The sequence below is a fragment of the Aptenodytes forsteri genome, unplaced genomic scaffold (genome assembly GCF_000699145.1).
Source record: "Aptenodytes forsteri isolate BGI_AS27 unplaced genomic scaffold, ASM69914v1 Scaffold76, whole genome shotgun sequence".
NCBI classification, from domain to species: domain Eukaryota; kingdom Metazoa; phylum Chordata; class Aves; order Sphenisciformes; family Spheniscidae; genus Aptenodytes; species Aptenodytes forsteri.
The window spans coordinates 225,453-251,875 of NW_008794444.1; the positions used below are offsets into that span (position 1 = coordinate 225,453).

Sequence of the window (26,423 nt, forward strand, 5' to 3'; positions counted from 1 at the left end):
ATACACAAAACCCTTCAAAACTAAGTGGCTTAGGTGCCACCATGCCCTAATGAAGTGCCCTGACCTGGGACCATATCGTCACCGCGTCCCACCAGCCGCTGGCCACAAAGAACACCCTGAGTTAGTTGGTGCCGTCAAAAATGTCACGGTATTTAGTCACTGTATTTAGCACAGCTCTAAAGCATCGCCTGCAGGTCTCAGATCACATCACACCAGCTCCCGTTAACAAAATAGAGCAAGTCTTTGGCTCATGATTGTGGGGTGAAAACCACTGGAAGCACGTTAGCCCCTAGACCTGCAGTGCCAGAAACAAACGAGAAGCACAAGCAATCCCATCCTTACATAGGGATTTTCTTATCCCGGCCTTCCACATTTTTTTCAGTTGTTGTTTCTGGGGTGGTGATACCCTATTTCTTGCTTGTTTTACGACATATGAGACCTAGAAGGTCACCAAGGAGCAAGTGTCGCAATGTCTTTAGGATCTGCCAGGATGGGGACTGAGCGCACGGGAAGAATCCCGCAGGATGGCTGGGTCTCCAAAATGCCGACGTCCAACTAAAACATCAAGGAGCAACTTTCCCCACTGACGCTTCACTTTCCCAGCATGACCATCCACTGAGTCCTTGAGCTAAAGGGGATTTTTGCACTTAAGACTTTTTTGTCCTCAGCAAAGCACCATTCAGGGCTCTCTGGCGGGGAATAGGCAATTCCCATGAGCTGGAATAGCCCATTCCCATGTGCTGAAATTGTTGCACTATAAAACAAACATTTTTAAAAGTTTTGGCTGCTGTACGGCAAATGCCCTCTATCCCCACTCGGGGTAGGTCCCTTGGAAAGCAATTTCTGATGAGTTTTGTTTTTTAATTAGAATGTGGCTGCATAAAAAGTTACAAAGAGGCTGCTATTAAACTATACTTTTTACAGCTGCGCCGTGGGGAAAAAGCCCTTGCTTTAAACCACGGGGAGGAATCAAGCGGGTAAGAAAGGTGATAGCTTCCCCGGCACTCTCGTGATGAACTCGGAGCAGCTGAGCCTGGGGGAAGTGCCAAAACAGGCAGCTCGGCTCCATCATTCTTGCCTTCACCCGCCGCAAAACACCACCGTGCCCCCGCCACAGCCATGCAGCCCCCACCTTCCTTCTTGCAAAGGATCTGCTGCACGTTGACTTCCACTCAAGGATGGCTTCCAAAGGCTCAATTTAGCAACAGATGCAGGCACACGATCAATCGCGCCGTCACCTCCGGTTGTGCACCCAGCGGTTTCACTTCCTCTTGCCGGCCCGCGTTTGCCAAGAGCAAAGTGAAGAGTTACAAAGAAAAGTAATGGAAATCTTTTATTCCCATTCTGCAAAGGATCTGAGGGGGTTCAGGAACCTCCGTGCAGGTATGGCTGCACTGCCGCTGATACCAGCCTGACTGAAGATAGGCTTTGCCAGAAGTTAACCACTGGTGAAAGCTTCAGCAGAGCAGCCCAAGCGCATTTTTCCATCGCTGGTCACAGATGCATCATCGGAGGTTCTGCGAAATTTCTCCCAGCGTTTTTATTTTCTTTTTTTATAGCCTCATAACCACTTAAAAACACTTCTTTTGGAGGATCAGGGGTCTCTTTCTTTGTTCAGAAGCGAGGAGTGGATTGGCAGAGGACAAGGTGAGGACAACCCATTTCAAATGTCTCCCTATGAACCAAGCAAAGTGTCTGGATCTACAGCACGACGGAGGCAGAAGTCTTTCTTTGCTGGCTCTCTTTGGAGAAATAAACACAATAAATATGATGTGTACAGCAGCTCACACACTTAACAAAAGGCAGGCAACAGTTCAGCAGTTTCCCTGCTCCTGAAGGTGGGAAATCTGTTTGGTTACACTCGCCCCCTTCCCAAGTTGTTGGCGTATCTCAAGGAGAGCGTGATATTCCCGTGTTTCATGGGAGCAGCATAATATGACAGAGAGACTTAGAAATCAAGGACCAGCACAAAAGCAATAAATACCAACCACAGCGCTGAGCCGATTAGCGAAACAAAAGAAAACCAGTTCAGCCTTGGGTTTTCACTTAAAGGTAGCGGCGCCTCTGCTGCAGCCTGGGAAGTTCGGAGGCATTGGCAGCTCTGTAAACTCACCTCGTGTAAACTCAGCAGAAAGATGAAAAATACGTTCCTGCTCCAGGCAAAGCTGCCGAGAAGCTGCAAAGTGGCTGAAAGAGGAGTCTGCAGGCAGATTAATGTGGGGATCGAGGAAATAGCCAGAGCAGCCAAATGAACTCAGCTGGACATGTGAGCGGATCGATAGGGATACGTGAGCAGCCCCCAGCCCGGCCAGTTAGCGAGAGCTTTGGAAACGACGGACCGCCTGGGTGAAAAGCAGCACTTAGAAAACACGGCCAGAAAACGGGGCTGGAATCAAGGCTGATCTTATCTCCTTGCTGCACAAGGAGAAACCCAACACAAAAATCAAAGCACCCAAATCACCATGGTACATGGAGGGCGCCTGCATGGCGGAGAGCAGAGAGAGCACCACAATATCCTACAAAAGACATACACGAAAGCACGAACAGAGGCTTTTGTGCCACCCCTGATGGAGGGATGTCTTCCAAATTGGGACTTTAGTTCAATTCCTGAGCTTCTACACAGGGAAGTCAATGTCTGATGCCCCAAGCAGCAGCTCTGTTTTGCCTTTATTAACTCGTAACCAAATAAAAGATTTTAAATCAGCTTTTACACAAAGCTCCTGTATCACTGCTTTTTGGCTGCAGGAGCCATGGCTCTTCTGAAATCCTCTTTACAAAAAGAAGGCACCAGGAACAGGGTCTGCTCCTGCATGAAGCTCCCCTACTCCAGAAGCTCATGAGAAACCTCTCCTCTCAGTGGGAGCATCAAGCCCAGCTAGCAAAAAATAAGTTATTTTAATCCATATAGACATTTTGGCATCGCAGCCAGTCTTCATCAGTAAGAGCAAACGTAATACTGGTGACTTCAATGCACCTTGCTGAAGGACAGGCTTTGAAACTCCTCCTGATGCTGCTGTCCGTGTGCCCATCACCCTCGAAAACGGGGATATTTGAGATTTAAAGGAGGCTGTGCTGCACGGGGTAACTGCAGCCCCAGTCTGCGGAGGAAAGAGCAGCCCAACCCGACCTGAGGGGATGCAGAAGCACGAAACCCCGAGCCAGCGTGAAGGAAGGCTCAGGCCTTCCTTGGGGTCTGAGCACCCCAACGCTGGGCAAAGGGCCCAGGGAGCACCAGCACGGGAAGGCAGAGGCGACAGCGAGCAGCAGTAAAACAGGCTGAGCTGGTCACCTAACCACGGCCTTGTGAGAGCCAGTATTTATCACTCCACAGGTATCCGGGACAGCAGGTAATGGCAACACAGTGCTGGCTTCAGCACTCAATAAAGCACAGTCTGCAGGAGATGCCTAATTCTCCGGCTGGCGGGGAAATTTTCACATCTGGGGACCTGCTCTGTTTCAAGCTCTCCTAATGGTCCCCTCTGACCCTTTTCACAGCCAGCTGCCCTCTCACCTGCAGCAGGGAAAGGAGCAGGGCCTCGGGGCTGCCTCGCCTTTCCCACGCTGGTTCTGCCAGGCTGCCAGCATCGGCAGCCGCCTGCCTGTCCTTGGCCTCTCCCAGCTGAAATCAATAGAGCGGCTTCGCTTTTCAACCCCTCCTCTTACTTTCGGAAACTCCGGGCCACACCCCAGCCGAGAGCTGGCGTCATCCCCAGATAGCCATCAGCTCCCGCAGCCGCGGTACCTCTCGACGGGATGCCGGTGGCTCATCCAGGAGCTGTTCTGCCGACCTGATCCATCACGTCTCCGGTATCTTCAATCAGGAGCTCTGAAATTTAGAATACTATTTTTAAAAGTTGTTTTCAAATGGAGGAGAACATTCCCGCTGGGGCTCGGAGCCAGGCTGGCCACCGGCTCTGCCGTGCAGGGCGATACGTGGTAGCACGGACCCGTGCGGTGCTGGTCCAGGGGGCAACGGGGGAGCCATGGGTGCATTGGGCAGGAAATGAGATGGTTTGCTCCATCCTCTGACAAACCACAAACCCAGGGATTTTCAATCGTTCCCCATTACCTCTGGTGATGCCTGAAGGATGCAGGGAAGGACCAGACGATGCCGGCAGGGAGACGGGAGAAGGAGGTCCTTTCGCAGCCATTTCTCAGCCCGGCTGGAGCGGATGGTGGTGGGGCTTTGGCACGTTCATCTTCCGGACATCGCCCGTGAGGGGTGCACCGCAAATGGAGCACACCTCCCTCCTCATCCCCGAGCACAGAGCGCTCTCACCCGCCGCCGCCATCTGGAGCAAATCCCTCGGCCGGGACAGCAGCAGAGGACAGGGAGCAGCAGGAGAAATTATTTTATTTCATCTCCGCTGCGAGCATCAGGAATCCGTGCGTGAAGTGGCTTTGCAGAAACAGCACCTCTAAAGAAGTATTTCCTGGCTGAGCGAGAAAGCTCTCTCTTAAATAACAGACTTAATGAAAGACAGCTTAAAAACTGTCCATTTCTGATTGAACAACCCAAATTCCCAATTTCTGCATACGGTTACTGCCCTGAGACACAGCATGTAATACATCTACGCATACCGGCATGCGGTCTGAGAGCTGAAATACTATACCCATCAGTTTGTCTGAGGGAGGAAGAGTTATCAGATTAAAGATCAGCAAGATTTAAGATCTGGTAAAGGATTTATCACAGTGGTTTTTGCACTCATCTGCTTTATGTACTCAACTGGGATTTACTCAGAGTTGTCACTATTTGGGCTCTGAGGAGGAAGTACGCGGAGTCCTTCTACGTTTCTCATTCAGTGAGACATCTGAGCCTATGCCTAAATTTACCCAAGAGAAGAGTCTCACTGAAGCCGGTACAAGTATTCCTATGCTTAGATGTAGGCATATGTTTTAAATATCTTGTGAAACTGAGGCTTGGGCGCAGTAATCCAAAATACTTCCACGTTTCTAAGCTTGTCCCCGGCCCTGCTCCTTTCAGAGCTTCTGTCAAGTTGCTCAAAACCTTTGCACGTTAATATTTTCCATTTTGTGTGGATACTGTGTCAATTTTACTAGCAGCAGCCCAAACAATTCAAATACTCCCAGGGACAAAGTCACAGTAAAACAGCATTCGATCAGGTACTTGGGCTCCATCAGAAATGTATGCGTTACCTTCATTCTTATTTATTCCCTGCTGCAAGAGTTCAGCTTTGCACCCCTTAAACTATGCAATTTCTGGGCACTGTTTTCTTCAGATGTTTCATTTGCCATGCAAAAGTTAAGTATCACAGCTAAAAATTCCCATTACACCAAACACCTTTTGAAAAAACAACCCACAACAACCTTTTCCCTAACAAAGATACCTAGCAAGATACAGAAATAGCTGTAAAAATAACAGATGAAGCGCAACGGCAGCAGTGCATCCATCTAATTTTGTGTTGTGTTTCTGGTGGCGGCCGCCAGCAGATGTTCACAGCGCAGGAAAAATAAAATCTGTGACAACTATCTCACATTTGCTGAAAACGATCTGAATTTCCAGCTAATTACCGCATGTGAGAACTGGCCGCCTTAGCCATCTCGCAGCTTACGAAATGCTCTTGCAGACAGGAACGGGAAGGAACATCTGAACGCCAGTAAAGCTTTTGCAAGAGGACCGTGCTTCCCCGCGACGCAGCACCCTGCCTAGAAACCCAGATCAGTTTTTCTCTGCTTCTGTTTAAGAGCAGCGTTCCCAGGCTACATTTCCAAGAGGTTTTTGGTTTTACAGCTGTCATGACAGTAATTTTCTCAGCTTTGCGAGGTTCCCTCATATCCTGTTTGAACCGGCTTATCTCTGTTTAGAAGCGATGTTCCTATACGGCCTTCTTCAGGAACAGATGTTCCAGCTGATCCCACATCGCAGCGCCCAACCTATTATACGGCCCCATTTTGAAACAATTAGCCTGTCACCGTTGAAAGAAACCTAATGGTTGGCTACTTGTTCACTTTTGAAATAACAACAAAAAAAAGAAATCAGAAGTAACCTATGATTTATATACTTTTTCCAATTATGCTAAGATGCTCTAAATTTACAGTTCATTAAAACGGCAGCGTGTCCTGGTTCAGCTGCTCGTCCCAAGATTTGTTATCTGGAGAAACAAATCTCTGGGCAAAGCCGCCGGCAAAGAGCTTCCCCAGCCCCACAAGCGACAAAAAAAAGAAGTAATGAGAATCTTTATTTACACAAATTAAAAGCTAATGAACTAGTGAGGAATGTTTAGAGCAGTGGCGTCCGTAGCTTTTAGACCACAGACTGCTGTCAACACAAAATTTATTGTGGAATACAAGGCAGTCGAATTACTAAGTTTTTAACAGAAGATGCTCTGGAGAAGATTGCAAACACCAGCTGAGGGCCATGTACCCGTGGTTGTGACTCCAGTTGTCTGCAGACAACAGCTTGGGAACCGTCCGTGCAGGGTGCTAACGCAGACCCAGTAAATCACAAGACGCGGTAAATGGCTGTAGTGCCATAAAAGTCACTGGAGCTACATGCAGATTTGTATCAGCTAAGAATTTGATCCCCTACATTAAGCAGCAATAACGCCCACAAAAAAGGAACTTGCAGGCCGCTGTAATAAAATTACCTCCCTTTGATCTCATCAAGATTCCTCCAGCCTAGTTCCACTCGGAGAAATTGATCTCATGGTCATACAGATCCAGACCAAAACGAGTGAGCACCCAGCACAGAGCCCATCTGCTGCCAACACCCCCCCCCCTACTTGTCCCTATCTGCTTTGCACCTTCCTCGGTCTGATTTGTAACCCTGCTTCTTGCGGTCTCCCTTTTTCCCTGTGTCTCCCCTTCTCTTCAGGGTGCACGCATACAGCGACGCGGGCAATTGAACAAAGCCCGAGCTGGCAGCCCTGTGGCTGACGTTTCCTGGCCAGCACGGGGTGCAGTAACAAGGAAGAAGGCAACAACCGAGTTTCCAGCACGGAGCAGCTGCCAGGCCGCGTGTCCCTGCTGACACGCAGCCTGGCAAGGACAGGTCCAGTCTGCCAGGACCAGGCTGAGCAGGAACAGCATCTCCAGGAGCCGGCTAAGAGCCCAGGCAGGAACAGCAATCTCCAGTAACAGCTCCATAGCAGCAGACGGAGGTAGGAGACGCGCTGAGGGTCAGGAGAGAGCTTGCAACAACCACGAGCTTCAATTAACTGAAAACAGCAGAGGCTGCCTGAAATAAAGCTCCTTCTCATGTCAGCTGACACTCAAGGCAACTGCATATTTGACCATCAAAGCAAAACCGAAAAGCTTTGCTCTCTGCAATTGCTCACAGACCTTAGCTGGGAAGTAATCCTGCCACTCGAAATTTTAGCGAGAGAAATGCTTTCTCAGGCTCCTGGAAGGACCACACAGCACAGACGTGCCAGAGACATTCCCAGGTATTATACATGCGTTTCAGATGCGAAACTCTTTTCATAAGTACGTTTTACTCTCAAGCAGACAGCCCTTAAAATAAGAGTAGCTGAACTGAAGGGTGGGAGCGGAACAGTGAAACGTTTGCAGGGACCCATCCAGGTCACTGCGAACTCCAAATACACATTTAGCAGCCAGCGCTCCTCAAAGAAAGGTTAGAAGATGACGTCTGCTCACTTGGAGGCTCTCAGGCCAACGGTGCTATTGGAAAATGACCCTTAGGGTGGGTTCATCTCTACCACCCCCTGATCTCTGCCATCCAGGGACGCTGAAGGGAAAGACCCGCCTTATCCCAAAGGAGGTGTCTCCAAGAGCAGAGATGACTCGCCTCCTAGAGGGCCTGTTCCAAAAACCATAAGGAGGTGCAGAGGGCTAGCAGAGATGTGGACATCTTCATTGCCCAGCAAACTGAACCCCACCCTCAGCAGAGACACAGCGACGGGACCTCTGCATAGGCTTACCTTTTGCATACACAGAAATAGTTGTTTTGTAATGAAAGGCAAAGCACGGACCCAGCACTTATTCCCCCTGGAATATTCCTACGAGGTTCATCACTGATTAAAGTGATTTTGCCTCCCCACCCCCAGACTGGCCTTTCTGCCTCTGGGTCCTTGCACATACCCGGGAGTGCAGGACTCAGGGACTGAATCACCAGGGTTATAATTCTTGGCTGTGTACTTCTAACTATAGTGAGGCATTGGCAGAGCTCAGCGCACTAATTCACCTCCGTGTAAACATGATTATTTTAAATGAACTCCAGACGAGGTTTAACTGTAAAAACATCTCCAGTTTTTGTAGCATTTTTAAGTGTTCAGCTCGGAGTTGTTTTCGTTACAGCAAGAACTTACCCTTTCTTCAGTTTACAAAGAATATTTTCAGAACTAATGATGTCCCAACATCCCCCAAACTATAACACGACGCTTGAACGAAAGTCACAAGTCTGAAAATTAAGCTGCAGCAGGATTTCACGGTCAGGATTTTCCCTTTCTTAGCCGGCTGTTCCTTTCCTTACAAGCAGGAATGCTTTCTGGTTTCAAAGCCAATTTGAAGAAGAGAAGTGAAAACAGTAAGAGGTATTCACTTGGCCGCATTTCTTTCAATGTTTCTGGCGTAGGGTTCCCATTATAGCTTGCAAGGAGAAGTGGCAGAAGAACATTGTGTATACATTGTAGTGGTTGTACTTTCTCTGAACAGACATGCTTCCAGGAGGCGGCAGATTAAAGAACTGGTGTTACTTCAGACAGAGAAAAATAACATCTTGCCAGTTGTGTTTATTTGTAGGGACCCATGATTTATGCTTTGCCATTTGTAGAGGGGTTGAGAGAAATGGATCACGTGGGCTCTGTTTAGATAATCCCTGAGGAAATTCAGACTCCATCAGGCGGGGAGAGATAGGGTTTGTTCTCGTGATGAGAGAGGCTGGGAAATGGTAGGGAGACGCGAGATTTCCTCAAGATCCTGGAATGAAGTTCAAGGCTCCGATTTTCTGAAAAGATTGAGTGTGGGTTGTGAGAATGAAGCAATTAAGATAACAACAAAAATAGTCCAGGTAGGCAGGGATGAGCAGTTCTTTGTTGTTATTTATTGGCCCAGTGCAGAGAAAAAACTGTTCCTCCCTAAAGGATCTTCACCTGCCAAACAGCACAAGAAGAAGATGCAAAGCTGTTCCTACAAGCACGAAAGAGGGATCTGTCACCCTCCGACCAACACTCCTGCTCTTTGTTTTCCATAAGGATGCCTCTTTGTGGTGTGGTCCCCATCTCATCCCTCTGCACCCTCCTGGTTCTAGCAGGACTTGCAGAAACCAGCCGCTATTGTCCCTATAAAGGTCTATAAGAACCTAAACAAAACCACTGGCATCCCCTGCCCTGAACAACTTCCTTATCGAAATTAGAGGAGGCAAGAGTGGGACTGCTTTTAAAAAGAAAATACTTATTGCAAAGATGGCTTTAGTTAATTGACCTGGGGAAACAAAACAAAGCGAAACAAAATCAGCTGTTCAAAGTTTGGCATCGAAAGAGGCAATGGCACAGCAGCCCAAGCACAGAATGGGAAATCCTCCGCAGTCTCGAGCTGCAAAGCTTATCGGCCAGAGGAATCCCTTACTCTACAGCACCTGGCACCGTACCGCATAGAAAGCTGCATTAAACAATCAGCATTAACAGACCTAAGTGCTATTTAAGCAGATGCTGGGTTTCACAGCAAGTACCAGGTTTGATCCGTGGCTAGGTGCCCGCTGCTTTGCCATAGGTGCCGATTAAGGAAACGCAGCAGGGGAGGAGCCACGACTCTGCAGCACGGAAAGGAAGACGGTATTTATGTGACAGATGCAGGATGCTGAATGCCCTTCTCCAAGGGCACATCACGCAGGAAGAGCGCAATTCCAAGACTGTCAGAATAAAAAGAAGGGGGAAAAAAATGACAGGATGCCACTCACCCAGGAAAATCCCCAGCCACTGCCAGAAGCGTCTCGCAGAACCCATTAGAAATAAGCTTTAAGTCATCATTTCAGTGGCAAGATTTTTACATGGTGATCAGTCAGCTATCCAGGTGGCAACAGGCTGCAGGGTAAGTACAACTGCACATATATGAAGGAACAGGGACCAACCAGGGGAGATTTTTTCAGCTGACAGTAAGAAATCGGTGTGCTGAGACAGTAGAGCAGGGAACGACCCCACCGATACAACGGCAGCATGTCCCTCCACAGGGGCCTCTGCCTGCAGCCAGTTCAAGGCAAAATGAGACGTTAGCAACCCTAATTTGCAGGGCTGGGCACTCCTGCCAGGAAAAGACAGAGCTGAGAGAGGGCCTGAAGAGTCAGAGCTGCTGCCTTGCCTGCCCCGGGGCGGGCAGGATGAAGACCGGCACTGCTGGGAGTGCCCTGCCTGCTGCCGGCAGTGGTCACTGCCTTCCTCCCAAACCTCCCTCCCGGCAGCCGCCCGGGCTTCCAGCTCATCGGCAAAGTAGACAGCAATAGCAGGATTGCTACTTTCAAGTTGGTTTTAGTTTTTTGAGTTTTAGTAAAGTTCTTTGCCGAGCACTCACTCAACTCTTCAGATGACTTTTGCATCTCTCTTTTTCCCAACTATTTTTCTGAGAACTGCCCTAGACCTGCAATGGGAACTACACGGGCAAGAACCCCATTGGCTTTTAGTTCAAGCCATTTCAGGGGCTTCATGTACCCCTTCAAGGGACTCAACAGCTTCAGTGCAGGACCCGTCAGCCTGGAAGACCTACGGGCCTTGGGGGTGAAGTCTGATCAGAACGACGATGCTTCTCTGCCCCAAGCAAGTTCTACAGAGGGGTGAAAAAGTACCTCTTCCCAAAACAGCCCTTTCTTGGACTAGAAATAGTGGGGGATGACCTCCTCCAAGAACAAGGTGCCTCACAGGCTCCTGATTACACTTCTGATTTGACTTTTCTCTTACCTTCTGGTTTCTAACCTAAATATGAAGCAATGTATAAGGAAGAAAAATAACCCCTGAACTATAAGAGTTCTCTTTCTGCACTCACCTCTCAAGGCAGAGAATGAGAGCAAAAGGCAAAAGCAGGTTTCACCTTCTACCCAAAATATAACAAAAGCTCTAGACCTGGGCACAGGATTGTGGGTTTGTATTATTGCCATCACAGGAGCAGGGCCCAGGGCATTATCTGCTCAGCTGGCCACATCACCACAGCGAGATTTCGATATTTTTTTTGAGATTTCTGGAAAAAGCTTCTGTTGCAGTTCCCTCACCTGGCTCAAGGACACCAAAACATCAAGATTTGGATAAATGATCTGGCCACATTTGCAGGATCAAAGAAGCAAAATCACATCCAAGTCCTGGAAGGCTGGGGGAGGCATCAACACACAATCACAATAATGAATATTTTAGAGACAACTTTTAAAGACAAGTATCTAAATCAGGAGTGCAGCAGCAGAAGGGGAGGAAAAAAAAAAGAGAGCTCCATAGGAACATGCCTGCCAACCAGTACAAATCTCACAATGCTTATACAATAGCTTTCAGTCCCACACACAAAACACTGTTGGACACCTACAGAAAGGATGAACTTCTCATGTCGTATCCATCCTGTAGGATGCAATCCTCTTGGCTTTCTGTCTTAAACTCTTCTGTTGAGTGTTAACAGCGAGCTGTTAAACAGCTGCAGGGTTCCAGCTCTTAAATGGCTACACTTCAGACTGGGATCCAGCAAATTTTTGCACACGTGTAATTTTAAACATCTGAGTACTCAATTCACAGGGAGGAGGTTGGCACATACATCTTTACCCAGTCAGGACAGAAACGTTATCCTGTAGTGATTTGTAAAGCACCTTGGAATGTTAGCGTATGTTTTTAGCAGCTAATTTTGACAACTTCCATCTCTGAGCTATGAAGGTGAAGAGGAATAACAAAAACCTCACTTTATCCAATTTCCCACAATTTAGATGAGATTAAGTGTGCACATGAAATTTTCCGCTTCCTGTACTGAAAACCAAGATAACTGAGCTCAACAGGGCAAGGGTGACACTGGCTTCAGACAAATTACCTACCAGCTTATGGCTGCAGTCCCGTCCCAAGAGCCTGTGCCAGGAGTTGCATGATGTCCCCATAGATTCACCCACTCTCTTTATTGCTACCACCCTCACCATACAGCATCTCTCTTTTTTCTTCAGGGAGGGGGAGAGGAGGAAAAAAAAAACCCTGGATTTTGAGCACCTCACTTCCAAACGGCCAGATTTTACTTACCAAAGTCAGAGAAAGATGCTCTGCAAATATAAACACTTCTGACATTTCAGTTTTGCACTTTCATGTACTGCAAGTCCAATCCATGAACAAATACCCTCGTTCTAGTGCTTTCCTGATGTAAGACACGAGCAAGCTTCACCAGGAATTCACTCGAACCAAAAAATAAAGCCAGGGTTTTGGCTTCCACACTATAATCCTGAAATCCAGTAACACCCCTCTCCCCCCCCACCTCTCTGCTGCTGAGAATTAACTGAAAAATATAGCTGTACAGGGGTGGTTTTTTAATACTTTTCCTGGATGGAATTCTATTTGATGCTGTTAAGCTTTGATGACATACCCCAATGACTTGCTTGGAAGAAATCCATTTAGCAAGCTTGCAAATCATGCTGTTTCAGTTCTGTGAGTGCCCATGAGAAATGTGCATTTTCAATCATAAAAGCTGTAGAAACAAAATGGAACTTGGAGACGCAGACAGACAAATTCCTTATCACGGCTTGGCTGTGTTCATAGAACATGTGCTTACCATTTCAAACTCCGGAAAACTATTTACAGGAATCTGAAATACAAGACTGAATCCAAAAGTAAGATAAATTTCTAGAAGATACTTTTTTTTTTTTTTCCCATTTCAAAGGAAAAATGGAGACTCTGATTAAAACCAAAGCAAAAAACCCCACCCAGCCTTTAGCTTTTCTTAGGAATATAAATACTTGTAATACGATCCATGCACCGGGTGCCAGATTTACAGAGGTCCCCTTATGTTTATGTGGCGGGATACTTTGTTTTGGGGGAGCTTTGGGCAAGGAAAAGCAAATAGCTTGCACTTTCTTCACCTCTCCAAAATTCTCTCTGAATAGGAACAGCAGAGGTTGCAGTGGGGATGAGCAATTAGCACATCCCACTGCCACAGTGTAATCCCCACCAGCAGCAGATCTCCGAAACGCAGTGCCAGGCATCCAGAAGCTTCCAAAAAGATCAGTCAGTCACGTCAAGTTGGGAGACAACATAACTCGGGGGGGGAATTTTCAAAACTGATTGAAAATGGTCTTCACTGGGCATTTTTGGACATATTTTCCTAAAAAACACAGCTCGTTTCTACCGGATTCAGTCAATGACAATGACAACACCTTTTATTTTTCTCTTCTTGGGAACAAATGCATTTAAATCAGAAAATCAGAGCAAAATGTGTGATGCTCAGCACTGCAGACAGTAAAACCCGACGCAGTTATTTTGCTGGTACGATGAGACGACTGCCTCTCCCACTGGCCAGGGCTGTCTCATCCGTTCCTGTGTACTCTCCTTGCCTGTGTATCCATCTGCTGTCTCCTGTCTCATCCGTAGTTTGTCAGCTGCCTGCATGTTCTCGATTCGATTGCTGTACTTCGTTTAGCAAAGCGCCCTCCTGATCCAGGCCTACAGCTCTGGGCGCAAGAACAGTACAGCTCGTTTGCTTTTTACACTGCAACAAAGGGGACCTAAATTATATATTAGCATCCTTATAAACCTAGCAGTTTGACAGAGCACCTGGAACATAGTTTCATGACGGTTTTCTCTTGCAGGAAAGGTGGTTTAAGAAGCTCTTGCCCTCCCCACTGCATTCATTATCCTGCTGTCAGTTGTTCTGGTGCAACCACTCGATGCCCTGCTGTAGCAACCTGCTGCAGGGTAAAAGAACATCCCCACCTTCCCAAAAAAGGCTGCTGCTTTTTAAAGCACTGATCGTGTCAATAGTCTGATCTATAGCACAGGTCCACAGACAGCAGCATCAGCACAACCTCGCAGATGCTCTCCTCTGCTCCTGGTGGTTTGTCACAGTGTAAGAACGCCTCGAAGCAGCTTTACCACTGGAGACAATGTTCGTGGCACCGTGTGCTGAAAACCAGCTCCCGGTAATGCTGTCTCATTTGTACCTTTTCTTTTTTTGAAGTGACGTTGCATTTTGCGTGAAGCCTGCCACGCTTTTACCCCTCACCCAAATCTGCTATTTACACGTCTGTCAAGACAGACAAGAAATCAACTCTGTAACATGCTAAAGAGACTCCCTTTAAAGTTGAATCCTCTGGAGATTACCGACCTTGAACGGTCGAAGCTCTCTCTTTTTCCATTTAACCTTGCAGATTCTGCAGCAAATCAACTGAACCTTGTGGTCAATGAGATCAACATAAAACGAAGAGGAACTTCTAGTCTTTCTCTATTATGGAGAGATGAAATCAGTGCAGGCTCCATAAAATAAGAGTAATGGGAACTGTTCACGGTGATGAGTATCTGCAACAACAAAGTGCCTTTCATTAACTGATGCAGTGAAGCTGTGCAGATGAAGTTATATGCTCCAGTGTCACAACAAGGTACAAGTCAACCCAAAAGGAGTATTTTTTTCCTAGCTTTTCAGAGACGCCTTCGTGCCCCATGTCTTTGAGAGTCCTATAGTATCTCCTCTTTTCCACAGATATCCCACGAAAAGCTCAGACTGGATGAGGAACAGAGCAAAAGCTGTGTTTGCCCTGCTTGGAGAAGACCTTCTTTCCTAGTTTTCCTACTGGAACGTGTCTGAATTCCTCTTTTTTATTTTGCTTGGATGCTGCTTGGGGCAAACAATCCTACCTTCCTCCCCAGTCACTGCTGGATTGACCACGTTGTCCTGATTGAGGCAATAAATAATGGAGCAGTCCCTGGGAGGGTGGCAAAACGTTCATGCACTCCTGCTGTTAGTCATTACTGTGGTATTTCTGACTAGAGATTATCAGGCTTCTGAAGGGCTGAGACAGCAGCAACTAGCTCTGTCTCATGAGAGGGAGAAATTTACATTAAAAATGTAAACAAATAACCTTACCCACACAACCTCTCATTCAGACATGTTTCAAGATGGGAAAAAATCTTTAGGGAAACAAACATCAAAATGCTGAAAAATTCTTGTAATTCTAAAAAAAGAAATTCCTTATAATAAGAATACAAACTCTAATGGTCTCTTTTACATACAATTTTGAATTACTGTCTTGTGATAGCAGTCTTCTAAGGATGAACAAGCTCTGAAGATATCTAAGAACACAATTTTCTTGCAAACTTTGGTTTCAAATATATTTTCTTCTGGCTCCACATTTCGACAGTAGTGATGTTATATTGAGCCAAGCATTTTTTTCCATCAGCGAGGCAGACTTTTGCCATGGATTTTAATACCAATCACTTCCACGTTCATCTGTACATACAGTAAATAGTTAAATGGCCTTCACCTTTATTGACTTAAACTCACAACGATTCTGAAAGAATTGCATTTTATTTGCTTAAAAATACTTGATATATTCACAGAGTCATTGCCTAAATTTATAATCATAACAAAATTCTAAGAAAAATAGTAGAAAATAAACAGTACTGAAAGACCGGTATTTTGATGAAACATGTGAAACATCCAGACTATCACATTAGGCAGACAAATGCACCAATGACAAAATCTTCAGACAGCTACTGTCATAAAAAGCCGTAAGTTTTAAAACGTATCTGTCCCTGAAGAATCTGAATCGCCATATACACTACTCATACTTTGTGTTTGCTTATCTATGTTCATGGAAGGCAGCTTCACTGACACCTTTGCTGCAGAAACATGTGGATTTAAACGTGGGGCAGCATCCTCTCCTAAAAAAAAAATAAAAAAAGCAGAACAAAACACATTATTTGCTGTCTATGACAAACAACTAAACTGTACTGAAGTCATCTCCATATTGCATCACCCCATGGGAATACAAAGACACAGACACCCTTAGTGTCCACAGTTTTGAGGCATTTCAAAGAGTGCTGTTTTAGCCATCAGAGTTCTCTTTATCAGGTAACAAAGGGATGAATTTCTGTGCATATATAGACCGGGTTGTATTTACATACAGATACACCATACATACACACACACTCACTTACATATATAATCTCCAGTAGGCCCAGAATAATTTCAAATACGTATACAGGTGTTTTCCACAGAAATGAAATGAGGTACTAACAGTATTTCTAAATTCCACCTATATGTGTACGTCTGTCTGCATCAAACCCTTAGAAAATATTCAGGTTGTTCAAGACCACATATCTATATACAATCATAAAAAGCAAAGCAATCCAAGTTGAAGCCATTGGCTACAAGTCCTATGGAGAAAAACACCCTATCAATGCTTCAGCTGCCCAAAACCCAAGTGAGAAGTTGTTTTAGCTCTTCCCTATCTCCAACCCATTTCCCTGACTCATTAAGGGTCCTTCTTGCTATTCCTTTGTGGTTTATCTCCCTTCTTTCATCCTCTGACAGACTCCAGAGAAAATGTACACAGCCTCCCCCCTGGAGATGTGGCTTGCAGGACTTTACAAGCCACGTTCATCTTCCAGCAAGTCCGAGAGGGCACCTTGCCGCTTCCCATTCTTGTGATCTGACCCTGCAAAATGTGAGACATCCTGGGAGAGGGACGAGCCCCCGCGCAGCCCAGCCACCGCCGCACCAGCAGCCCCTGCAAGGGCAGGGGACACGTCCCACAGAGTTTCCAGCAGCACTGGCTGCTGAGCAGCTGTGAAAGATCACTGCAGTGCTGAAAAGTCCCCCCATCTGGGAACCAGTGGAAAGGTAGAAAACAACCTGTAGCCAGATACCAGAGATGGGAAGGGAGAAGGGTCATGGGCAAGAATTACACTATTTAGCCAGAGGAAGGAGACAAGACGAATCAATTCACGGAGCAGGGGGAGGAAGACATGAATCAGGCTACAGACACAGAACAAAGGACAGGAGAAATGGCATTGGATGAATGGTACAACACTCACAAAACTACAGAAAGAGCATTTTGAGATTTCAGCTGTCCTTGGGACACTTATTTTAAGGGCAGCAGCTACAAGCAAAACAAACATGTATGAGTCTGCATACAACAGCAAAGGGTCTCTTGTAGTTTGTTCTTATTCCAATAAGCTATAACAATTCTCCCTTCCTCTGTGATAGACTAGGTAATTAAAACACTGTTTTCCCAATAAAACCAAGAAGTTAGGCTTTCTTTCACCCCAGTTAATTATCTGCTATGTCACTGTAGTAGTAATCCGCTTTCATCTGACTTGTAGCAAAGCACGCTTCAAATGGCTAATTAAAACAACAAAAACCCACTGCTAAAATAAAATTTCATCCGGTGTTTTTGATGCTAGAACAGCTGCCAACAGCCTAGGAAGTCAAACACGAACGAGGCCAAAGACAGTAAAGCCAGTACATGTAGCAACCTGTGCCAGCCAAGCCTCCTGCCCCTCAGGAAGGCAGGGCTCTGGAGAGGGAGCAAGAGCACAAGAGCGTTTTTTGTGTCCCCAGGGAATCAACACGTCACCCGCCCGCCACAGCCGCTTACGCACTTCGCAAGAAGCAATGTCCATAGTTTCACTAGACTGTCCCCACTAGTTGGGCAGCCTTCGCCACCCCCAGCCCGAATCCCTCGACAAAGCACAGCTGCCAAAGTTTGGGTTGGCATGGGCCTGAGCAAACCTAGCACACGAGCAGTAAGAAGACATGAGAAATGCTACGTCTTCTGAACAGGATTCAAAAGCACATTTATGGTAACACCACAAAGATGTGCAAGCAACATATGTGTTTTGCTTTTCCAGAAGTACGTCCACGAGCTTAGTCTGTAGCCATGTTTGCGTGATAAAAATAGGCTCTTCAGAAGGGGAACTGAAGAAAAGCAAAGTGTTTATTTGGTTAGATGTGAAGCTAACACACAGTAAATACGTGACTGTGTAATGCCCGAGGAAACTTTGTAAATCATCCTAGATGCTAAAGCAACTCTCCAATACTGTATGTAGTTTGATGCTTTCAAAGCTTGACTTTGTTAATAATTTCCACAGTCATGTCTCATTCCATTATGTCATTGTTTCAACAGCTGTTTTCAGGTTTGTTAAAAAAAAAAAAAAGAGAAAATGGAGGTAAAAAAAAAGCATATTCCCTTATCCCAAGGCTCTGTAGTAACCGCCCAAGTATTTGTTCAGGTTTGAAAAAAAAAAAAAAGAGAAAATGGAGGTAAAAAAAAAGCATATTCCCTTATCCCAAGGCTCTGTAGTAACCGCCCAAGTATTTGATTCTGGGGTGCTGAAAGAAAGTATCGTATCAGTCTACAGTCTTCCTAACACATACTCTAATGTATTTTACAGACATACTATAGTTCAATTTTATGATAGATTTAAAAATGCTAGAAGGACAGAAAAATTAAAAGAATAATTCCATCTGCTTGCTCAACAGAAAAGTTACCAGGTCTTGAGTTATCTAAATATCCTTAAAGATAACCTTAAAAATACCCAAAGTAAACATTTCCCTTTTTTTAAAGACAGAAATCTGAAGTCTTTGACTTTGTTAGATGCACGCAGAAAATACAGAACCTGGATTTTCAGCATTTTAACTGTAAAAAACTATGGATATCCTATTTCAGCTACATGGGAGATTCTGCTCCATGACGGTAACTTTCCAGGATAGAAAGCTGCTGGTCCTGAAACTCTGTGTTGGCCCAAAGATAAAAATACTAAGGTACTCTCACATGTGCTTTATCATTATTACCTTTTGCTTAATCTAACCTCGTGCATAAAACACATTCATATATACATACAGGGATGGGTGTGTGAATAAATACGCAAATACAAGCACACAGGTTTAGATGCTTGTATTCCTGCTCACATATATGTTATTTACTGATGTCTGCATCCGCCTTTTGCCGTACACCAGTGATAGGGCTTGTGTAGTCCCTGGCCAGCTCTTTCTTTAACAATGTGATATTCCATTTTATTTCTTCCCCCCCCATCAGAGAACAGCTCATAACCAATACTAAGATGGTTTCCTCTTAAACATTGAGCTCTCCACTGCCACAAATATGCAAATTGCGATGGTGCTTATAATCTTCTGATATGCCATAAAAATAGAATGGAAAATTCCTCCATTTACAAAGCAGCGCAGGGCAGGCAGGCAGGTAATCTTCACAGCTTTTTTCCCTCTTTAGAGGCTCTGGAAGTACTCAGTACAATTTTGTAATCATGTACTTAGATGTATTTATAAAATTTTTCCTTGTTAAAAATCCAATAAATGGAACGTGTGACCTGAGGTGACCTCCAGTTCTCCAAATTCATTGTCACCGTCTAATAGAATACATTCATATAAACTGTGAAAACTGACACTCTTAATAAGTGTGTAAGGGTCCTTGACTGGCAGAAACTCAACAGTGACCGAAAACATCTTGGTGACCCAGTGATGGAAAAGGTCAGATTTCAGATCAGAGATTTTTCCCGTTCTTGGCAATCTATAACGAATTCATGTACAGTACTAAATTTCCAGATCTTTGTTTAACAGAAACATAAAAATTAATGGTGTGTCAACCATCCGGTGACCTGTGAAGGGAGTTTTTCTCTAAGAGGTACTGTCACACACAGAGTATGCTATATACAAGTGTACCGTGAATGTATGCCAAATGGAAAAGGAATTAAACACACTGAGGGGAGGTTTGGTTACTAATACCATATGGCAACAATAAGAACAAAGAAAAATGTTTAAATCTTTCTTTTTAAATTTTTCTATTTGGCAAAATAAAAGGCTAAACAAGTCTGACTTTTAAGCCAAATAAAAACCATGTGCTTTAACTCCTTCAAGTCAGTGTCCATACATTAAATAAAACTTCTATTTTTAAGCTATCCGGAGGTAAACCAGACCCGTATCTTACAAGTGAAAAGGGCGATCTTCAAGACAATAAATAGGGAGGGGTTTGAAGGATCAGGACCCAGGTTATTGTTTCAGTATAAAACCAGAACCATAATTACTGTAATTACCTACATATTACTTCCTAAAATTTAAAAATAACCATCAGCCCCCAGCAACCCTCCCTCTACTCTCTAACATAACACTGAAGAAGCTAACTTCTAGAGCAAGAATAAACTTCCAAGCATATGTAGAAACAACTCCAGTGCAGTGCTGTCATTCCTTTAGTAGCACGGGTTGATATGAATGGCTTGTTTCTTCTTCTGCCAGATTCCAGCTGCTTCACTTTGTTTATTACTGACTTCAAAGTTTAAAACACTGTCCTGTCCCAACAAATAACTTCCTCCAGATGGCATTATCTCAAGTGTTCAGAGCACTGGGGACAGCACAGCACCTGCAGATCTGTAACTCAGCATCTTAAAATCTTCAGTGAAAGTGCTTTTTTTTTTTTCCCTCTTCTTTCTGTGTCATTCCCCCATTTTGCTTTTTCCCTACAAAAAAGATTTACATCTGGGACACAGTTACAAAGGCTGTTAGCAGGGAAACAGAGTTGTCACAAATTCTTTACGGTAACGACTGTAAAGTAAAGAGGAAGAATACCTACAAGCCCGAAGGTAACAGAACCACTATCAGTAGAAACACTTTATCTGTTCCTCTTACCTGTAAGTAAAGATCTGAGATATGTATTTGTGCCAATGTGTGTCCGATCCATGTCTCCATGGATATCTGTAGGATACCAAAGAAAAATTCACTCATTTTCATACGTGGTTGTACAGGCAAGTTACCAAGTATAGCATCTCAAGAAGCAGCATTTTTGGCAAAATTAAAATTATTCCAGACTTGCTGGGCTAACATATACTGATAAGAAACATCCATATTTTGATGTAAGCAATTCGGAAGGCTACACTGAAAGGAGAAAATACACCGCAATGTCGGCCATGTTACTAATTATAATTACATACAGTATTTCCAGTTCAGACTCATGTCCAGCTACACCCTGCATATCGGCTACATAATTCAATGCTTCTGGAATTTAATGGCTTACACAGTTGAAAGTGGGTATGGTAAGGAACTAGTCACACGGCCTCAAGATGGTAAAGAATACAACATTCTCAGGAATAAGCAGAACCATCAACGGTTTCTCAAATAATCCAATCGTTTGGACAAAATTATTCTCCATTCATTAGAAATGATAGCTCGTCCACTTCTCTAGCCCTGGCCACCTTGAATCCATATGCATATTTATGTTATTGTGGAGGAGGTGTCCTTTCTCAGCTCCGCCAGAAATGAAGCAAAAATGCTTAAGCATGTGTGCTTATTAGGGCAAGGACTCTCTTCTCATTGTGTAAATGCTTTGCTAAGCATAGGGCCCCTGGCTGCAGGTCAGACCGCTGCCTTCCACTAGGACAGAAATACAGAAAGCAAGAACAAGATGCTTTGCAAATGCATGCAGTTTCGTAACTCAAAAACAGGCTGCCCCTAACTTGGCCGGTTTCGTGACAAACAGAAAAGACTCTACGCAAACTTAGGCCAAATTTCTAGGGCTGAGTCACATGAAAGGGACAGATTTACAATTAAAACACTTCAGTTGTTTTACAGAAATGGACTGACATCTGTAGGACTTGAGCCAAAAATGTCTGGATTTACAAGCGTGAGTCTACTGCTGGAGCTGAAAAAACACAGTTTCATTCTCAAAGGCTTCAGCCAACTCATAAACCTCCATAAGTGGGCCACAGACACCAGCGGAGACAGAAAACTATATAGTATGAGTTCAGTTCAAGTTTTGACCTAAACTTGGCAAATTCCACCTTCCCATGGTGTAATGTACTTACAGAAACTCTGCGTACAAGCACACAGAAAATAAACATGCATACACACACGCGCTTTTCTTTTTTTGTTTGTTTGTTTAATCCCGAATGTATATCCTAGCTATAAATATTTCTGAAAAGAAAATAAATTCAGATTCCGAGTCAGTAAAGGAGGGTGGGACACAGGCTAAGCAGCTAACAATTTTTTCAAAGCAGAATATTTGAAAACGATTTTTCTTCCTCTCAAGTCTGAGTTCAAGGTTCAGTGGTTTTCCAAAACATGCTATATTCCCACCAATAGCAACACTAAACAGAACAAAAACTAGAAATACATAAAATAAACTAGAACCAGATTTTTCAAGAACCGAACACAGAGACCGGTAGGGAAGGGCAGACAGAAAACGGCTCCAAAAACTTCTAGGAATGAGATTGCAGAGTTTACTAAATAAATATTTCCTTTTGGTGCCTAAAATCTACTCTTGTTCTTTAGATCTAGCATATTTTGCTCTGTAAAATATCTCATTGCTTAACAAGTTCGTTCCCTGGCCACAGCTCTTGCTGTTGTTTCCCAGCAAATCACTTCCAAAAGACGTGTAATGATCTTTCCAAATAACTACAATAATTATTAATACTAAGAAGAAATATTAAAAGTCAATTTGATTGTTCCGTACAGATGCCTGTGATTTTTGCATGTGCAATTAGCTAGAAACAAATAGTCTTTTCTTAACTTTTATGCACTGCTGTTTCTTGACTGCAACCCTTTTCTTGAGGAGAACTGAGATGCGGGGGTCTGCGGTAAACCTTGAAGCAGCAGCTTTTATTTCAAAGCAAAAAAGACAAAGGAGTTGGTTTGTTACTGGTCCAGAGTCTTTGAAAAACACTAGGAAAATGTGTATCTTGTGCAAGGGCTGGGGGGAGGAGTAATCTCTAAATCCACAAGAGACAACCTAGGTAAACAGCTGGTGGAATCAGGAGAATCTGACAAGTGCTAATTAAAAACCTGCATATCTAATTGTATAATTAATATTTCATTTACTCAGTAGAACTAAATATCACCTACATACCAATCTTTTTCTCATTTTCTGCCAAATCTAACAGGCAAGTGGGCAGGAAGGTAATTTTAAAAGTATGCTTTTATAGTATCTTCAGCTCTGTTATTCACACCTTCATGTTTGGGGATCCAAAAGACATTTTAATGCCAGCATCTGAAGCAAAATAAAGAAGCTGAAAAAGAAAATGGACTCGAATGATCGATAGCGGGAATTCACACTAAATTCTAAGATAAAGTTATGCAGACTTCCCTCAGGATGCAGAATCATTCACTGCAATCCTAGCAGTAGGACTGGCTCCACTGAGACCTTGTATCTTAACAATATTAATTGCAGCAATACTGCCTCCAGCTTATCTACATCGTACCACAGTGCTAGACATAATAGCATTCATAGCCTACATGGGGAGCGGCAAGTAAAAAAAAAAAAAAAATCAAAGCATCTTTTTAATTCTTAAAAGTTACGTGGGTCTGTTTTTATTTAAAAATAATTAAAAAATAATTTACACAAGTAATTACAGTTGAATGAACAAAGTAAATGATGTTTCATCATAAATTAGGGTTGCAGTGGGTTTGAAAATGAACATCTTTCCAGTTCACATTTAAAATGAAGATGGGTGTCCCAGTGAGGGGATCCCCTAAGCAAATGATGTTCTTTTGTAAGTTAGCGTACTGGCCAGGGTACATACTGGGTTACTCAAGAGTCCCTTACTGCCTCACAGGTTTTGTTCAGATCAGTTTGGCCCACACAGTTAAATTACCAACAATTACTCCAACACGCTGCTCTTACGCAGTCTTTGATGTGTGGTTGTCCGTATCACTTGGGATGCACATAATTCGGGGCAAATGACAATCTCTACCTATCAGACAGGTTCAGTATGTTGCAGGTCAAGACTGAGCATGTTTTCTGCAGTGATGCTTGCACTGCATATGCTTACTAAGCATTGCACGCTATCCAGCCCTATTAACTCCTCAGCTACGTGACTATTAAAAAACTTGTTAGGAATGTAAGAGGACAACGTTCAGTCAATCAGTGTGAGAAGTCACAAGCTACTTTCTGTCACTTAAAAGTGTGACTGGAGACCTTGACCAGCTCTCCCTCAAACAGTCAAGAGGACTTCCTGGGCAAAAAGGTTTCACCCCCTCCAGCCATGGCAGCAACCGGCACGCAGATTTGAATGAAGGCTAGGGGATGGGCATCGTCAGGAAGAAAACAGAAACCTTTCTGTACCACACGGCTCTTCAGGCGGTGCTGCAGGGCAGAATTTTCCCATTGCAAGTCACTCTTCACATATATTAAAGTCACTGAAAGCATTCTTATAATAAAAATTCATGTAAGATATACTAAAAATAAAAAACTGTTCAAATAGCAGGTGTTTTTCTCGATGACCGCAAACAAAATAGGTATATTTCTCTACTATGAATACTTCTAAATATTCACATGACCCTATGCATTTGTTTTGATGATTTTCACTTACAAAGTCATGGGACTCTCCATATGGAAACAGTTTGCCAAGACTCCTATTACTGTACTACCTTTACAAAGATCTGGCATATTAAAATGCTTATACCTACAGCACAATTACTCAATTTTCGTAATTACACCTTTTAAAAAGGAGATTGTGAATGTTTTCCCCAGGAAAAAAAAAACAAGACAGAACAAAAACAGACCCTATACAGTTAGCATTTTCCAGTGATATGTTCTAATAAATACTAGGACGTTTCTAGGCACATTTCTAGCATACAAGCCGACAAACTTGTTAAAAAGACCTCCTTTCAAGCCATTTGTTTAAAAGCAGAAGATGGCCACTAAAGGTCTTACCATTTGTTCATATCAATTAACTTTGAAAAATGTATTAGGAATAAGCAATTCTAGGAAGTTTAGAGAGGCAAGCAATTTTTCTATTAGCTCAGAAAGAATACTGTTGTAATCTACATAAGTAAGCACATGTTAAAATAAGGAAAACATTAAATGCCTTTACTGGAAGATCTGCTGGGAGACAGCCATTATGGAAGTGTCCAGACCCCATTCTGCCAAAGCCCGTCTAAACCTTCTCTTGACATGAGTACCCAGTGTGATGACAAGTAGCACTGCCTCTACAATTTAATGCCTGGGACCAGAGACTTGGAAAGGTCTGAGAGTAAAGAGTAAATTCCTTTGCAATACTCAGGTGAATCTGAGCTCTAAATGAGAAATGAGAATGAACTGCAGAAACTTACTGCTCTACATCTATGCTACATATTCAGCACACTACCCTGGGACCAGAGACTTGGAAAGGTCTGAGAGTAAATATATGTTTTTATCCCGTGCTATTTTAAAGTTTGTTAAAATCTAAAATGTTTAAACTTTGTGCAATACAGATAAGCATTCCTCCTTGTAAAAAGAAAAAACAATCCAAGAACCTTGGCCTGTTACATGGGAAAGAGTAAAAACAAAATTCCTTTGCAATACTCAGGTGAATCTGAGCTCTAAATGAGTAGAATAAATGAACTGCAGAAACTTACTGCTCTACATCTATGCTACATATTCAGCACACTACACCACCTTCTTAACTCTCTCTTACGCACACCGCTACTGATTTTAATATGACACACACCTTCATCTCTGCTAATTGCTATAAAATGCAGCGAAAACGCTGCAGACTGCTCCCAGCAATACTGTGCCTCTTGAAGATTGCACTACCGACCAATGGTTCCCTAGCAGCAACAGTGAAACCAACGACTGTTGTTAGCAACCCAGGAGCTGCTCTGCACAAATCTTCAAGCAGCAGTCAAGCAATGCCTTCTGAGACACTGAACATACTTGTTTACATTGGGTTCTCATTTGGGCAGATGTTCTTTACCTCTGAAGCTGCACATACACAGGCAAGTTGAAACATTGAAGATGCTGGCTGCATTAACTGATGGTGACAATTCCTTCTGGTACCTAGTGCCAACTTATTTTAGGAAGCATTGCAGCACTTGGACATTCACTCTTCCCAGTTCAAATTGTTGGTGCCAAACCTGGTTGCACTCAGTTCATCAATAGCTTTCTTCATTGCTCTGGGCCACAAGCATGATTAATATAGCTTGTAAGCAGCCTGAATGAAATTCATTTATCAGTTGTCCGGGTTTAAATATTCCTGGCTACAGTACAGGGAAATCTGCACTGGAAAGGAACGTGTACAGAAATCCAGCCGGCATGTGTGGGAGCAGCTTCCTTGCGGAGGTGTGGGCTACTGCATGCTGATGGGACACGACTTGTGCAGGTGAACGGCACAGACGCCCGTGTCTGTTAACCGCTCTAGAGCACACGCTGCAACTCCTGAATTTATATAGGGTTCATAGGAAGAGCAATTATGGAAAGCTCCTTAATAAAGCAGCTTTTGCAAACCCTCCATATGCCTGACAATGACATAAACCCAATTATTTAGCACAATCCTAATCTGCCACAATGACACCCGGTGTGTACCAGTATGAAAAGCACAAAAGCAAAAAAATCTTCTCTCATGTGTCTCATGGAATTTAACGGCTTCCCAGTATTTTACCTGAAGCAAATTCATGCACATTATATACACACACATGCACTCCCAAGTTCAGGAACACTTACTCTGCAAGTATTAGATAAATCAATCTGCTTTCTAGCAGTTTCTTGCACACGCTCACAGTATACCAGAAATTTTAAATGCATTATCCAC

General features: G+C 43.9%; 1 protein-coding gene across 1 annotated transcript in view; it reads right to left on the reverse strand.

Moving 5' to 3' along the window:
• Positions 1-15,422: 15,422 nt before the first annotated feature.
• KIAA0586 (KIAA0586 ortholog) overlaps positions 15,423-26,423 on the reverse strand; it is a 76,192-nt gene continuing 65,191 nt past the window's right edge. Inside the window, exons 31-32 of the mRNA XM_009289824.2 lie at positions 20,551-20,616; positions 15,423-15,791 (exon numbers count right to left, since the gene is read on the reverse strand). Of these exons, the coding sequence (XP_009288099.1) occupies positions 15,646-15,791; positions 20,551-20,616 (212 nt within the window). The 3' untranslated portion in view covers positions 15,423-15,645. The remainder of the gene's footprint in view (positions 15,792-20,550; positions 20,617-26,423) is intronic.